We start from the raw sequence: 16,877 nt of genomic DNA, 5'->3' as shown, positions 1-16,877 counted from the left end.
AGCTTCCAAAAGAGAGCACTGTGTAGAGAGAACCTGATGCGCTCTTATTACCCAGTCTAAAGAACACTTGTTAAAATGTTTTTTAAATGTTAGTCATATCAAGTGCCCATCAAAACCACGAGCCCGCACAGACCTAGTAAGCCATATCCCGTTGATTTTTTTCTTCTGTCTGAAACACTAAACATTTTGTACACCAAGTAAAATGGCCCCTCCAATTACAGGTGTCCCTAAAGGGGGACATTGTCCATGGCATCCTCTAGCTAAACCCACCAATCCTGCACAGCCACTGCTTACAGAGCTGGCCATCCCTCTCAGAATAGGGGTCAAGTGTGAATCACCTGCTAGACACTCCTGGCATCATGGACTTCCCTCCAAGTGAGAGTCACCGGAGTTACTTCCAGATTTTTATTCTTCTAAGAGATTAACAATTCTTTGGCTCTGGAAATTTGAGACAGGAGCATTGTAAGGGAAAAAAAAAAAAAAACAGGGGGAAGTAAACACAGAGTGGTGAAACACATCATTTTTAGAACGACTGTATGTGTGCTGGGGATCAAACAGGGGGCCTCATGCTAAGCAACTCTACCATTGAGCCAAGCCCCCAGCCCTGGGGTCACTACTGTTTTGTTTGTTACAACTTAATATAAACAGCATTAAAATAAGTCAAAGCAAAGTCAGTAGCCAATCATCTTTTTTTCCTAAATGCAAAGAACATTCTCATAGTCCCTGCACTTATCTGGTTCTTTGCAGGCAAGAAGGTTGCCCCCATTGCTCAGACAGGGAAATAGAGGTACTTGATCTTTTAATCCTTTGCAAATATTTGCCAAAAGCCAAAAGCATGCACAGACAACTTTGGCCTAATATGTGCCCAGGCCACATTGTTCTGGGACATATTCAGTGACAGTTGCCAAATTCCACGAGAAGGTCTCACAGTCTCTCTCGGAACATTTCTCACTTGCCTGAGCCCCTCCCTCTACCTCAGCAGTGGCTGCTGGCTTGACCCAGATTGAGCCCTGGTGGAGAATTCAGAGTTGGGACCCTCTTTCTTGGCTTCCACTACATTATTAGATTTTATTCCCTACACAGGCGCAGCCAAGAACACAGAGCAAGGGATTCCCACTCATCATCTGATAGCAGCCAACCTCTAACCAAGGTGTACCAAGGACTTACTGAAGGGCATTAAATACTGTTGAGGGAACTTCAAATGTCCCCAATTTTCCTCATTATAATATGACCTCTAGAAAAGTGTGCCCCCAGGATAAAGGGTCAATCGTAACTTCTAATCTCCAGATTCCAAATACACACTCACAATCTTCAACCTGCTTAGAAACAACATGCATAGCCCCACATACTGCTAGTAAAACACTGGATGCAAATTAGATTAAAAAACACCACCACACAGAGTGGTTGTGCATGCCTATAATCCCAGAGGCTTGGGAGGCTAAGGCAGGAGGATTGCAAGTTTGATGACTTAGCAAGTGACTTAGCAAGACCTCAGTGACTTAGCAAGACCCTGTCTCAAAATTTAAAAAAAAGGGGGGGGATGGGGATGTGGCTCAGTGGTTAAGCATCCCTGGGTTCAATCCATAGTATTACCAAAAAAAGAAAAGCAACCACCACCACCTTTCACAGTCAAAGGCTAACTGTAAAAACAACCTACTAGCTACCAATGCTTAACCCAGATCAGATCAATTCCAATGCCTAGACTCTTTTTTAGAGTAAGAAGTTGCCCCCCCCAAAAAAAATGGGAGAGGAGAGGTAGGAAAAGATAACAAGTAATAATGATCACATTAGGGCATTTAAAATGATATTATTACGTGAACAGCAAGGAATTGGTGCACAATCATAACCCCATACACATGATGTTTATCTTAGGAGATTTTCAGAAGAAAAGTAAATCTGGAAGGTTTTTTTGTGTTGTTGCTTTAAATTGTCAGCATTTCCTGGACAGCTTCATGTAAACAACATAATTTGTGTCCAGTGAAAACAGGGACCTGTTCTCAGATTCACCATGGGACAGCACCTTTCATATGCTAACAAACTTTTCCTACACCCTTTCTTCCTCCAGGGACCCTTACTCCCTCTATTTCAAAAGATCCTGTAACATCTATTTGTATTAGTGTTCCTGCTTCATCAACCCTCTCCCATGAACACTGTCTAGGAGGGAATATCAAAAAACTTATTTCATAAACATTGTCAAAAAAAAAAGACCTAGTTTAGAGACTGAGTAAATAGTCTTCCATGGATACATTTGACATGGAGGATAGGGAGACCCTGTGTGATCCCTCACACAGTATCTGAGGGTAAGATGGCCAACTTTCGAATATTACTTTTGCCTTCTACTAAGAAGGCCAGGAGGGATACCCATCAGGACTAAAGCATGCAAAAACATGCAAATGCAGGAAGAGATGGCTTAGGGGAAATTGAGATTCATAGGACATCAATCATGGATCTCCCAATTCTGATATATCAGGCTATACAGCTGAGCCTGTCCATCCCAAGTATTTCGAACGCAGCCACCTGGATGCAAAGGAATCACGGTACAAAACACTGGAATGAAAAAGAAGTTTCACTCGGAGGGCCAAGAGAGAAATCTATTTTTAAAAAGAGTTTGTGCTGAATAGCTGGAGAATGCAAAAGAGATAAAAGGTTAACCCTTCCAGGTAACATGATTTTTCATCCTGTGACTGGAGATACCGTACCAGATATTTAAATTAATTGTAAGTAGGATTTGCTTTAAAATAATGAGCGGAGACAGGCAGAGCAAAGAAGCATGACCAGAGAGAGGAAACTGGGAGGTACTTGGGAATGAAATTAGCCAAATTAACTGTTATATTATGTGCATGTACAAATATATAACAAGAATCTCACTGTTGTGTATAATTATAATCACCAAAAAGAAGAAGAAAAAAATATTTGGACGGGGTGGGGTGGGGTGCGAAGGGGGCATAGATGAAATCAGACTGAGTTGACAATTGTGGAAGCCCAGTGAGAGATAATAGAGGTCCATTACAGTCTTATGTATTTATGTTTTTTATAATAATTTTTTTGAAAAAAGATATAGAAGAATGCAAGATGCACAATATCAGGTTTGATAATCCTTCCGCTTTGTGCTTTGAAAGCCATCACTTGAAGCACTAAAGGGGAGGCGGATTCCACACCTGCCCTGCTGTTCAAAGAGTAAAAGCCACCCTTTGCTGATTCGGATCCCCTGGGGAAAGACCTATGCCAGGGGCTGTTTTCAAAGCCCTCTTCAACTACAGAGACCCTGAATCCCGAACTGGATTTGGGTTAAGATCTCAAAAAGAAGACCCTAATCCAATACCAGAAGCATTTTTATCCCTCTGGTCAAACACTGAAATGCTTCAAAGGTATCATGGGAGTCCTCCAGAGAACTCTGGACACCCCGCACCACACACACACACACACACACACACACACACACACACACACACACGATTTCGGACGTCCAAGGAGCTGCAGAGCAGAGCACTGGCCCCCTCCTGGCGCCCAGGGGCCTCGCAGCCCCCCAGCCTCGAACCTGGGCGGGTGAGCCCCATCCCCGCTGCGTGGAGGTGGCGGAGGCCCACCAGTGGAGGTGGCAGGAACACGATGAGTGGCTCGGGGGCGCCCCCTGAGGTCCACCGGCGTCGCGGCACCCTCGGAAAACCGAAAACCGGTGTCTTTCAGGGCTCTGGTTCTAAAAGCCGCGACACACTCTTCTGGCTGCACTTTTTCCAAACCATGCCTCCCACCACCGCCCCTTCGCTTCCTACACCCCTCGGCTCCCGGACAAGGATAAAGACTCTTTATCTCGCATCACGGGCACAATAAATAAATAAATAAATAAATAAATAAATAAATAAATAAATAAATAAGAGGAAAGTGGTCCAAGCCCCACTAAGGCAGCATCCCAGACAAGTCCCATTTTGGATTTCAAGCTTCCTGAGACAGAGAGAGAGAGAGAGAGAGAGAGAGAGAGAGAGAGAGAGAGAGAAAGGAAGGAAGGAAGGAAGGAAGGAAGGAAGGAAGGAAGGAAGGAAGGAAGGAGAAAAGAAAAGAAGAAAAGAAAAGAAAAGAAAAGAAAAGAAAAGAAAAGAAAGAAAAAAGAAAATCACGGTGGGAACATTAACTCCATCACCGAATAAGAAGGCCAGAAATGACATTGGGAATTGGTTTCTCAAGGCTGCCCTCCGCTGCCTTTCCCCTTCCCCTATTTAAGGGTGGCCCTCACAAAGCCCCTGTGTGTACCTGAACCCACTCAGTCGCCAAGTCGGTGCCAAAGGAGCTCCTAGCAAGGGGAGACGACTAATACAAACACTGACTGGTGGCCTTTAAGGGGGAAAGGGTGGCTCTTTTTTAGGAGAGATGCCCCATGGTCCCCAGTCCCGTGGAGGCAGGACTTTGGTGGGCAGATACCAGGCCTCCAGGTTACTGTGGACATACATCCTCTCTCAGCCTCAGGGCTGGGTTTCTGGACTGTGGCAAGTGCTCAGTGCAGCTCCGGGGACTGAAGGATGCACAGAGAAAAAAAAGGGAGTGCTGAAAAAAAGACAGTGTTTTGCCTCTCTGTCCCTCAAGGCCACCCCGGAGCCTGCAAAGGATGCACTCGCAGCCAGTCCCTCTGGAGAGGGTCCCCGAGGGCAACCAGGACGCCCGCGCCCTGCTCTGGGGCGCACAATGGGGCTACGGGACCCGCTGCACCAAAACCTGGCGCTCTGACTGCCGGGGACAGGCGGCTGTTGCCAGGGAAAGCAGAAACATCGGGACATAAGCCTCTTTTTTCTTTTTTTTTTCTCCAAGTACCCAAGAACTGGTGGATGAGAAGGCAGAAAAAACGGGGGATTCTATGTCCTTAGGGGAGTGAGAAATGAAGAGTCGCCTCCTTTTCCCCCACTCTTTCCCCCAGGCTAGGGCAGAGGACGTGGCCTCCATCCCCAGGGAAGGAGCTGGACAGCTTCGAGGGAGCTTGGGGATGCAGCACGGGGGCCCAGCCAGAAGGGAGAGAAAGGCAGCTGGCCTCTGCCCTCCCGAAGCGGGGAGGGTGTCTGCCGGCTGGGGCAAGTGGAGGGTCGCCGAGCTGCACACCGTTACGTGCAGTGATTTATTATTGTCACCAGTGGCCAATATTGTTCCTGTCTTAACCTGGCCAGAAAGGAGCGGGTCTGGGTCTGTCAGCCGCGGACAGCCTGCAAAAGGGCAAAGATGAAGGTAGGCAGGGCGTGCGAGGCAGGGAAAAAAATCCTCCCTGGCGCGAACGGCAACCCAGACGCCGACCCGCCCCCTGCGCCCCGACCCTGGCAGCCGGGCAAGGCAAAGCAGCCAAGGAAAGGGGGTCGCGGGACAGGAGAGAACCGATCTCCCTGAACAGCCTACTCTCTGCCCTCCCACTGTGCCCAGGCCCCCACGCCCAGAGAGCTGCCTCGCGCCAGCACCGAGGCGTAGCCCGCGCCCCAGACCCAAGCTGGGGTAAGGAGAGGCGCCCCCGGCCCCTGGAATCAGAACGTGGACTGTTCCCCATATCCTAATGCTACGCGGCCAGCCTCCAGCTACCATCCCCGAACACCAGCGCTTCCAAGGGGTCGGAGAACTGCAAAACGAGCTCCCTTTAAGAGCTCTTTCAATCCCCGCTGGAGCGAGGGAAGCACCCAGGACCCCCCCCCAAAAAAAAAAAAAAAACCTACAGAAGCATCCTTCTCATGGCCTTAGTCTCGCCAACCGTCCTACAACTCTAGCCTCCCGATTGGCGCCGGATCAGCAAAGCAAGTCCCCTTTTCTCCAGACTCCAGCTTCCCGAGCCTCCCCCCCCCCAACACCCCAAACCACAGCTGGAGCAGACCCCTGGTTTACAATCCTCCTACCGGGCTGGCACCTGCTTTCACCCTCTCAGACCACCAGCCCCGCCAAACGTCGCCAGAACCAGTGAAGCAGATCCCCTTTTCCTCCCCGAGGAGCCCGGTCCCCCACCACCCTCTCCAGGGTCTCTAGGACTGGCGCCCAAGCTCCGCGCTTCGGCAACAACTCGGCATACCCAGCGCGCGCGGGCCGGGGCTGCGTCCCCTCGGCCGCCGGCACTCACCGGGGAAGCACACCACATAATGGAGCACGGAACTGGTGATTTTCAGGAACAAAATCCACCAACACGGTTCCAGTAACCTCCGCATGTCCGAAAACGCACATCGAAAAGAAGAAAGCAGGGGGGGGTAAACTTGTTGAATAAGTTCTTGCTTCCGTGCGAGCCTCCGCTAAGCCTGGGCGCTTTCCCGGCTCGCCAGCTCCACGGGCCCCCCACGCTCAGCGGCGAGTCCCCCTGGAATCCGGGAAGCCGCCGAGCGCCCCCCCGGAAAATCTCAAAAAGTGTCTGAGGATGCAAAGCCACGCTGGGGACGATCCTCTCGGCGGAGAAGGGCTGGTTGCCGTTCAAACAGGAGCGAGCCGAGCGGGCAGGGCGAGGAGTGGGCGGACGGCGACGATGCCCGGGGCCCGGGGCAGGCAGGGACCGCGGGCGGCGACGGCGAGCAGCCAAGGATCTCCAACTTGAGTCGGCAGCACAGCGCAGCCGGAGAGCCGGCGGGCGGCGGCGGGCTGATCGCGGCGCGGTGTCTCCGGGCTTCAGGCAGGCAGCTCCTTCCAGGGCCCCGGGAAGGAAGGAGGCATGTTTGCGATCGGGGAAGGGGAGGGCAGAGGCGGGGGGATCGAAGGGCCCCCCCAGAATAGAAACGGCCGGAGGAAACGCAGGAAAACACAAAGGATCTCAGAGGGGCGCTGGGGCGAGGGCGCCTTCAGTCCATGCTCCTGAAAGTTGTGGCTCCGGCGCAGGCTGGGGAGGAATCGGGAGCGCGGGGCTGGAAACTGGCCATGCCTCCATACAGGAAGTAACATGTGAGCATGGATCCTGGCAGAGACTTTAAAGCCGGCGAGCGGGCGAGCGAGCGAGCAGGGGGCGCGCAGCGGCGGGGACGCGCTGTGACGACGGGGGCGCGCAGCCCGGGGCAGCAGGCGACGGGAACGCGCGCTCCGCGCTCTTAAAGCGGCCACGCTTGGCTCCCGCCTTCCAAAGGTCCCACAGCTCAGCTTTGCAAGCGCACCCTGGGAGCTGCGAGCTCTACTGGGAAGAGTTTTGGTGGCTAGGGGTGACTCTGGCTCAATCTCGGAGACAGAGGAGGGCGGCAGCCTTCAGGGGCTGACGTGCCTGCCAGATTCCGCTTGTGCGAGGTCTCAAAGACGCTGCGCACTCCGCGCGTTTGGCTAGATTCCCTAGTCCGCGTATCTCGCTGATCCCGGACTTGGGGTGGGGTTAGGGGTGGCTTGGCCCGAGTCTGGGGAAAAGACAGAGGCAACCAGCTGCCTGTTCTAAGGCGAGAGGGTTTCCTGTTCGGCTTCACTGCCTTGACAGCGCCGCGGTGGGGCGCACCATCCGCGCCCCCTGTTCGCGCCCCCAGCCCAGCGCATTCCCCCGCCTTGAAACAAAGCCTAGCGGCCTTTGCACTCGGGTTGCCTTGATATTTAATTTTTCCCCCCTTTTCGAGCTTCCATTGGCCGAGTCCACAACTGGAGAGGGGGGAGGGGATGGATATCGATCTCAGGCTTACAAAATCTAGCCCTTCCAAGTCCCACACCCCCTTTCCCGGAGCCACTAAGAATAGGTGGCGGAGTTTTCCCAACTCGCAGCTCCTCAGGTTCGTGCACCCCAGTCTGACCGCGGGGAGGGCACAGGAAGTGCGCCTCTTACCCCTGGCGGGGTGAAAGCAGCGCCGCGGGGCAGGACTGATTTCCTGCAGCTACCCGGGGAGCCACTGCTTCTTTAGCAATGGGGAGAGGCATCCGGGGGAAATGGGAGGACTAGGCTTATCTGTAATGAGTTTTGTCCCTTGGCTCTCGGTGAGAAGATCTTTATCGCTTAGACTTCTAAGCGCCCTATTTTCCTTCTTACGCTAATACTAAAAGTGGGGGAGGCGGGCTTTTGATTAAATGTGTAATTGAGCCAAGATAATTAGCCATTTGTAATTTTTGCCTAATTTTTCTGCCTCTGTTTAAAAGCGCTGTTGACATGTTTTTAACGTGCCCCTGCAGTTTCATCCCACCCCGGCAGGGTCCCACACACGTCCAAACGTCCCAACCGGATGCTCGGTTTTCAAATAATATACAGATGTTCGGAGATCCTCCCACAAGATGTGATTAGGGAAGCAATTTCACACCCACGCTTCCAAAGCAAAACCTTTGAAAAGTTAGGTTTGGGATGACAAACTAATAAAAGCCAGGAAGTTCCTGGGGAGGGCCCAAGCTCTATCTTTAGCAGAACGGGGTGAACACCCTGCGCAGGGTGGGGAATGAGGCCAGTTTGTTTGCTTTGGAATTTGGTCCTTCCTGGTTTTGTTGGAGTCCTGAATCCTTTTTGAACGCTTGTGAGGGCCCTTTTTCTTGGAAGTGTTGTGTTTAAGGGACGTTCGTGTGTTAGTAGAGGTTTGAGACAGGGTGGAATGACCCCAGCGAACCTAGTTCTTTAAAGGTTAAGTGATACAATGGGAGGTAATCTGTTGAATTTAAAGAACTCTCAGATCAGCATCCTGAGGCGAGTTTCCTCATCTGTAAAATGGACATAATAAAAGCTGCCCTTTGTGAAGCGCTTACTGTCTACCAGGCACCGTGCCAAATTCCTTCTATGAACTGTTCGCTGCTTCAACAAAGTTATTGAACACTGACCTTGCAGAGCATGCTGGGAACACCACACACAACTCTGATAATGAAAAGACAGGTCTTCAGAGTCCCAGAAAAAAACTCAGGGCGGATTTGGAGAGTGAATCACCACTGTGCAGGGGCCTCATGCTAAAATTTCATCTCATTGTAGGTCTGGGCCTGACTGCCCTCAGGCCCCAGTTTGAAGTTTACCCCAAACTGCTCTCAGAAGCACAAACCAGGGCCCATCTGTTCTTATTTTTAAAAGTTTTACAGGTATATTACACAGATATGTTTCCATTCATTCTACAACCAACCACACAGCATAAGCACCAGACACTCTTTCAATACTGGTGCCCCAAGATTAACAGGCAGTGACCTTGCCATGCTCCCACCTGATTACAATGTGCACTACCCCCACCCCATGTGGCTGCTGCACAGTCCAGGAAGCAGAGCTGGCCTGAATGTCTTGGGGATGGGAGAGGAGAGAGGAGCTCACTTCCTTGATGAGAGGATGGGAAGGCTTCAACGAGAAGATGTTGTGGTCCACAGCAAATTACCCTCCATTTAGCAGCTGAAAACGGCACACATTTATCTTGCAAACCTAAAAGTCTGAGTTTGGGGCTGCGGATGTGGCTCAGTGGTAGAGTGCTTGCCTAGCATGTGTGAGGCACTGAGTTTGATTCTCAGCACCACCACATACAAATAAAATAAATAAAATAAAGGCATGATGCCCATCTACAGCCACCAAAGAATTTTAAAATAAAATACAGGTATTGTGTCCATCTACAATTTAAAAAACAATACTTAAAAGCCTGAGTTTGGGGCACAGCAGAGCCGGATCCTCTGCTCAGGGTCTCATGTGACTGAAATCAAAGTGTGGGCCAGGCTCTCTCCTTAGTAACTGGGGGTCCTCTTCCAGTTACTGGCAAAATTCAGTTCCTTGTTGTTGTAGGACTGAGATCTTCATTTTCTTGCTGGCTCTTGGCCCAGGTTGTTCTTCGTTACAAGTTCAATTCCACACACAACATGGCAGCTTCCTTCTTCCAAGCTGGCAAGAGAACCCTGTGTGATTGGCTTGAGAGTAACTATCTGTCACTTTTGCAATATGAACGACTAACTCACTCTTGGGACAAGAGGATTGTATATAAGGCAGTGGGAAATTTAGGGACCATCCTGCTAGTGACCTGTGGGGAGTACAGATCCTCCTTAACATATGGGGTTACAGCCTGGTGGGGTTACAGACTTACCCACCGTAAGTCACAGATACCATGAGGCAAAAAAAGCATTTAGTACACCTACTGAACATACTAACCCAGCAACACAGCAACTGCAGAATATCTGTTCCCTTCAGGATCACGTGGCTAATTAAGAGCTGCTGCTGCCTAGCATCTCAAGAACTCGCACTAGCCCCTGTCAAAGTTTAAACTTCAAAATTCAAAGTATAGTTTGTACTGAATGCAGATCACTTTTTTTCACCATCATAAAGCCAAGCCCTCCTAAGTCAGGGACCACCTCTATAGACAGGTGGTTAAAAGTACTCGTTCTCAAGCTACCTTAGCTGGGTTCTGGTGTGGCTTATTTAAGTGTGGCCAACAGCAAACTTAACCTCTTTGTGCCTGGGCTTTCTCATTTGTAAAGTGGGAAAATAACAGCATCTACTTCCAAATTGAGAGGATTAAAAGGAATTAATATACATAAAGTACTCAAAGTGGTGCCAGGCACCTAATAAGCATTTAATAAATGTAAGCTATTACTGTTATCTATTCACCCAGCAATGCGATAGAGAGCAAACATCTGTTATTTTCTAGCTGTGCAGGCTTCCATTTCTTCTAGTAATAACACCCCGGTTTCCCTATGTACAAATCTCCCCAGATGGTCTTGGTGAGTCTCCTCCAATCTTTCTCCACTCCTTACTCTCTGCCTCCCTACTTCACTTGCTGTGGGGAGCAAGCATCTCAGCCCCCCAACCTGACCAGCCCTGTTTCCAGTTGCTACAAGGAGAGTCAAACTTCCTCTTGGGTTGGCCAGCCTGGATGAAATGGACGGAAGGAAGCAGAACAGAGCAGAGGTGGGGGCCAAGGAACCCCCAATATCTTCACTGGAGTTCTTGAATTAAGTTATACCTGAAGCCGGAACCTACTGGGCTTTTCAATTACCTGAACTGATAAATTCCTCTTACTTGGTTATTCCTCTTTGAGTGGAGTTTTATTGAAACTAAAAACCTGAAATCTGGAACCAAGGGTGACGGGTACGTAAAATGTCCACATGTCACCAAAGAAGGAGGCAGATAGAACTAAGTGATTTAGTTGAGGTGATTGAGATGGTCAACCACAGAAGACTCGAGCTTCTGACACCAGATCTATTGTATCAATCACTTATTGTCAGGTTCACCAATCACTCCAAAATTTAGTAGCTTGAAGCAACACCATTTTAGCTTGTTCTCGATGCTCTAGACTAGGAGTTTGGGCGGGACCCAACTGTTCAGTTCTGCCGGCCTGAGGTCATTCGTGCAATGACAGTTCCAGCATGCTGAGCCTCCCCTGGGGCCACATCATTTAAGAAAACTTCATTGCTTATGCAGTGTGGTGCTGGCTGTTCACATCCATTTGTCTTTGCAGCAGCCCATCTTAGATCCATTCTCAAAAAGATCTTAGGACTGATGGATATCCAAGCCAATAGCTACCAGACAACAGGAGACCCAGGCTTAGCAACCGTATGACATCACTTCCACTGCATTTTATTGGTCAAAGCAAGTTGCACCCCCAGGTCAGACTCAGGCTCTTGATGGGAATAATAGCAGAATTGCATCACAAAAGGACGTGGCTGTAAGTCTGGGAGGAATTGTGGTGACCTTCTTTGCAAATGAGTTAAGTCATCTACCAACTGTTATTAAAACTAATTGGTGGGGCTTAGCATGTACAAGGCCAGCATTGAGAAGAAGGAGAAGGAGAAGGAGAAGGAGAAGGAGAAGGAGAAGAAAGAAAACCGCTTTGGGTTTGTTTGTAGCACTGGGAATGGAACCTGGGGACACTTTGCCAATGAGTTACATTCCCAGCCTTGTATTTTTCATTTTGAGACAAGAGGTTGCAAACTTGCAATCCTCCTGCCTCTGCCTCTAAGTTGCTAGTATGGTAGGCATACACCACAATGCCTGTTCTAACTGCTTTTTTTCCAAGCCTGTTAGGGATTGAAAGTGCTAACCTTTGGTGTTGAAGTCCTAACTTTGGGTTTCTCAGAATGTGACCTTATCTGTAAATAGGATCTTTACAGAGGTAATTAAGTTAATCATTAAGGTAGGCCCCTAGTCTAATATCACTGGTATCCTTTTAAAAGAAGAAGTTTGGACCTAAATACCAGCCAGTAGTACACAGTGAAGACACAAAAAGAAGACAGCTATGTGACTGTAGTGATCATGCATCTAGGAGCAAAAGAGTACCAAGGAGTACCAGCCACCAGCAGAAGTCAAGAAGAGGTCAAGAATTCCCTAAAGGTTTTAGAAGGAGCAGAACCCCATCCACACTTTGATTTTGGACTCCTAGCTTCCAGAACTGTGAGAAAATAATTTTCTATCATTTAGAGAAACCTAGTTTCTGACATTTTGTTACAGCAGCACCATGAAACTAATACTGAACCATCCTTTTCCTTGCCCTCCTTCCCTGACTCCTGGTGACTGCTGTTCCTGAAATATTTTTAGTGTTGATTCCCCCAAAAGATGTCATGATTTTTTTTTCATTAGATATTTATTCTTAAGTTTTAGGTGGGCACAATATCTTTATCTATCGAACCGAGTGCCTCATGCATGCTAGGCGAGCACTCTACCTCTGAGCCACAACCTCAGCCCCAAGATGCATGATTGATCTTGAGTTCTATAACCCTGCCTGGACCAAGGCCCTAGGATTGGCCAACCTGGTAGCAAAAGAAAAACTCACTCCTGGTTTTCAACACTTTAGACAGACAAGGAATAAGAAAAAGTCCGATGGGAGAAAGTGACCGCGATCTCATTTAATTCTTTTTTTTTTTAAAGAGAGAGAGAGAGAGAGAGAGAGAGAGAGAGAGAGATTTATTTTTTAGTTTTCGGCAGACACAACATCTTTATTTTATTTTTATGTGGTGCTGAGGATCAAACCCAGGCCGCACGCATGCCAGGGGAGCGCGCTACCGCATGAGCCACATCCCAGCCCCTCATTTAATTCTTGACATCAGCCCTGTGAGGTGGGAACTGTTATTATTCCTATTTTGAAGGTGTGGAAGCTGAGGCACTGAGAAGTTAGGTAATTCAAAATGAAGCTTCCAAGGAGAAGCTTTGGAGAAAAAATCTTTGCCACCAACACCTCAGAGAAAGCATTCATCTCCAGGGACTCAGTTGCTGGATACCATAGGCTCAGAAATAAGCTGTGAGGCCTAGTTACCAGACCTCAATGCTGAAGTCAGAGTTAAATCATTGAAACATGGCACATTAATATCATAGGCCCAGCGTGACCAGATATAGTGGCAATTTATAGAGAAGCATCTTCTTCATAGCATTTCAAACTAAAATGTCTCTAACTATTGGGGATCAGTTTAAACAAATCATTGTGTAACTACTTAGTGGAATATTATGCTGCTATTCATGATGAGGATTTTAAAATTGATCATGTTAAAACTTAAAACAGTTTTCACAGCCATAACAATGCTTTCCACAATTGCAGAAAATAAGGGGACTTTAAATGAAGTGTGTGAAAACAATGTTTTTAGGATTTCTGTGTAAGTTTCTTCCACGTTAGTGAAAAAAAGAAGGTTCCCAAATATTTTTCTGAAATGATTGATTTCTATACACATAATATCTCTGCAAACCCCCACCCCACCCCCAAAAAGCAAGCAAGCAAACAAACAAAAGTGTGTGGGGAATTCACATGCAAAATATTCATTGATAATACTAAATGCTGGTAAAAAAAATGCAGTAAAAAGGGAACATGAATTGATATACATGTTCTGAAAAACAATTGGTCTGTTTTTCATCGCTATAACAAAATACCTGAGACAAGTTACTTTATAAACAAAAGAGGTTTATTTTGGCTCATGGCTCTGGAGATGCAAGATCTAGAGGTCTCATCTGGTACAAATCTTTTTGCTGGCATAAAGTGGTATAGAGCATCACATGGCAAGAGACAAAGCCATGAGGAGTCAATCATAGGAGCTCCATTGTAATGATCTTATTGAATCCTAATCACCTCCTGAAGGGCACACTTCCAAACATCTCAGTCAAATTAAATTTCTACCCTGTAAATAGATCACAATGGAGATTAAATTTCTGCATGAATCCAGAAAGCCAAATCATATTCAGATCATTGCAGTAAGTCTGTATCAAGAACCTCAAACATCTTCATATGTTTTTGCCCAATAATTATACTTTTCATACTCTCTTAAGATAGTGATAATAACAAGAATGTGAAGAGATCACCTACAGAACAGGAGAAAATCTTGTCCAGCTGCACCTCATCCTAGATATACAAATAACTCAAAAAACTGAACATCAATCAATCAATCAATCAATCAATAAAATAACCTAATCAATAAACAGACAAAGGAACTGAACAGGCACTTCACAGAAGAAGAAAAACAATTGATCATTGATCAACAAATATATGAAAAATATTCAACATCTCTAGCAATTAGAGAAATGCAAATTAAAACTACACTGAGATTCCATCCCACTCCAGTCAGAATGGCAATTATCAAGAACACAAGTAACAATAAATGTTGGTGAGGATGCGGGGAAAAGTACACTCATACATTACTGGTAGAGCTTCAAGTTGGTGCAACCATTATGAGAAGCAGTATGGAGATTCCTCAGAAAACTTGGAATAGAACCACCATTTGACCCAGCTATCCCACCCCTTGGTGTATACCCAAAGAACTTAAAATCAATATACTATAGTGACGCGGCCACCTCAATATTCATAGCAGCTCAATTCACAATAGCTAAGCTATGGAACCAAACTAGATGCCCTTCAACAAATGAATAGATAAAGAAAATATGGTATATATACACAATGGAATATTACTCAGCCATAAAAAAAGAATGAAATTATGCCATTTGCCAGTAAATGGATGGAACTGGAGACCTTCATGCTAAGTGAAATAAGCCAGTCCCCAAAAAACAAAGGCTGAATGTTTTCTCTGATATGCAGATGCTAGCACACAACAAGTGGGGGCACAGAACAGAAGTTCATTGAATTAGACAAAGAGGAATGAAGGGAAGGGAGGGGATGGGAATAGGAAAGACAGTGGAGTGAATAGGACAGAACCTTCCATGTTCCTATATGAACACACGACCAGGGAAACTCCACATCATGTCCAACCTCAAGAATGGGAAGTTATACTCCATGTATGTGTAATATGTCAAAAAACATTCTACTATCATGTATATTCAAAAAGAACAAATAAAAAAATTTGTTAAAAAATAGTGTTAATTGCAAATGGATCCAGGCATGGTGATGCATGCCTCTAATCCTAGCTACTTGGAAGGCTGAGGCAGGAGGATCACAAGTTATTGGCCAATCTTGAAAACTTAGTGAGACCCTGTATCAAAATGAAAACCAAAAGGTCTGGAAGTGTAGCTCAGTGGTAGGAAGGCTGCCTCACATGCACAAAGCCCTGGGTTCAATTCCCTTTACTAAGGGGGAGGGAAGGGGGGAGGGAAAGGAAGTCCCTCAAAAATACTTAGGAAGATGTTCCTTTCAACAATATTTATAATAGCAAATTACAAATGCACAACAATATGTTGAAAAACCTTCTAAAACCTACTATCCATATAATAGGCTATTGCACAGACATTAAAATTAGGTTTACGAAGACAGAGAAAATAGTTTAACTTGCTCTGTCAGGTAAGAATCATGGCATAAATTTAAACACATGGTTGTAGTTCAATTTTATAAAAAAGCTACATGCATATTTAAATTATTAGAAAGAAAAACACTAAAATATTTACACTGATCATCTCAGGGTGGTGAAATTCCCAGTGATTTTATTTTCTTTAAATTTCTTACTTTTTTTAACTTTTCTACAATGAAAATTTTAACACAGAAACATTTACTTTGAAAAAATTTAAGAGACTGTTGCCTTGAAATTGGTTTGAACAGAGAAAATTAGAAAGTCAAATAACAGCTCTTCAACTGTACAATAAACCCACTTAATTCTTATTTTTATGTGAAAATATGAGGTTCACTGCTCAGCCAGCCCTCATTAGAAGATTCTCAAAGACCCTAGAAACATATTCCTTTCAGCATATCAAACAGGAGGAGAGTGAGAAACTAAGGGATTATTTGAGGAAATCAAATTGTTTTAAGAAAAATTATCTGTAACTGCCATTTTGTACTGTACTTAATAAGCCACCAAATATAGGCAGACTTGTATGAGACATAATAAAGAATACTATGACAAGTTATCATTAACCTTAATTATTCTCTTCTTTTTAACATCTAATGGCCATCTACAAGTGTCACTTGTCATGCTTTATAAACAATACTTACCATTGCACAATCCTGTATTTATTTTTAGTTTTTGCAGAGCTGGGGAAATACTGGATTTTTATGTTATGGCAAATGTTCATGGCCCAAACAACACCTCTTGCCCTTTCTTTCTCCTAAGAGAACCCTGATTTAGTTTATAGGACTAATGGGTCCCCTCTAGGTCCTGCTCACTCTTTTTTTTTTTTTTTTTTTTTTTTTTTTTTGGTACCAAGGATTAACCCAGGGATGCTTAACCACTGAGCCACATCCCAACACCTTTTATTTTTTCTTTATTTGTTTATTGTGTGTGTGTGTGTGTGGGGGGGGTGTTTCTGGGGATTGAACTCAGGGCACTCAACCACTGAACCCATCCCCAGCCCTATTTGTATTTTATTTAGAGACAGAGTCTCAGAGTTGCTTAAGGCCTCACTTTTCCTGAGGCTGGCTTTGAACTTGAGATCCTCCTGCCTCAGCCTCCTAAGCTGCTAGAATTACAGGCATGCACCACCAAGCCTGGCATTAGTTTTTATTTTGAGACAGGATCTCGCTGAGTTGCTTAGGGCCTCATTTTTGCTGAGGCTGGCTTTAAACTTGCGATCCTCCAGCCTCTGTCTCCCAAGCCGCTAGGATGACAGGCTGTGCCACCCCACCCAGCTTTTTTTTTTTTCTAATGGTAGTGGGAATTGAATCCAGGGGTACTCTACCACTCAG

The 16,877-nt window shown here is 46.3% G+C and overlaps 1 protein-coding gene across 3 annotated transcripts in view; it reads right to left on the bottom strand.

Moving 5' to 3' along the window:
- The window catches only part of PTPRG (protein tyrosine phosphatase receptor type G), a 715,161-nt gene extending 707,061 nt beyond the window's left edge, over positions 1 to 8,100 (bottom strand). The window contains exon 1 of one of the 3 annotated variants that reach the window (XM_081285863.1): positions 6,077 to 8,100. In XM_081285863.1, the coding sequence (XP_081141989.1) occupies positions 6,077 to 6,161 (85 nt within the window). In that variant the 5' untranslated portion in view covers positions 6,162 to 8,100. The remainder of the gene's footprint in view (positions 1 to 6,076) is intronic. The other 2 variants (XM_081285862.1, XM_081285864.1) reach the window with 2 other exon arrangements.
- Between the last annotated feature and the right edge of the window lie 8,777 nt (positions 8,101 to 16,877).

This window comes from Spermophilus citellus (assembly GCF_964194105.1).
Source record: "Spermophilus citellus genome assembly, chromosome: 3".
Taxonomy (NCBI): domain Eukaryota; kingdom Metazoa; phylum Chordata; class Mammalia; order Rodentia; family Sciuridae; genus Spermophilus; species Spermophilus citellus.
This window is presented reverse-complemented; position numbering and strand designations above follow the sequence as displayed.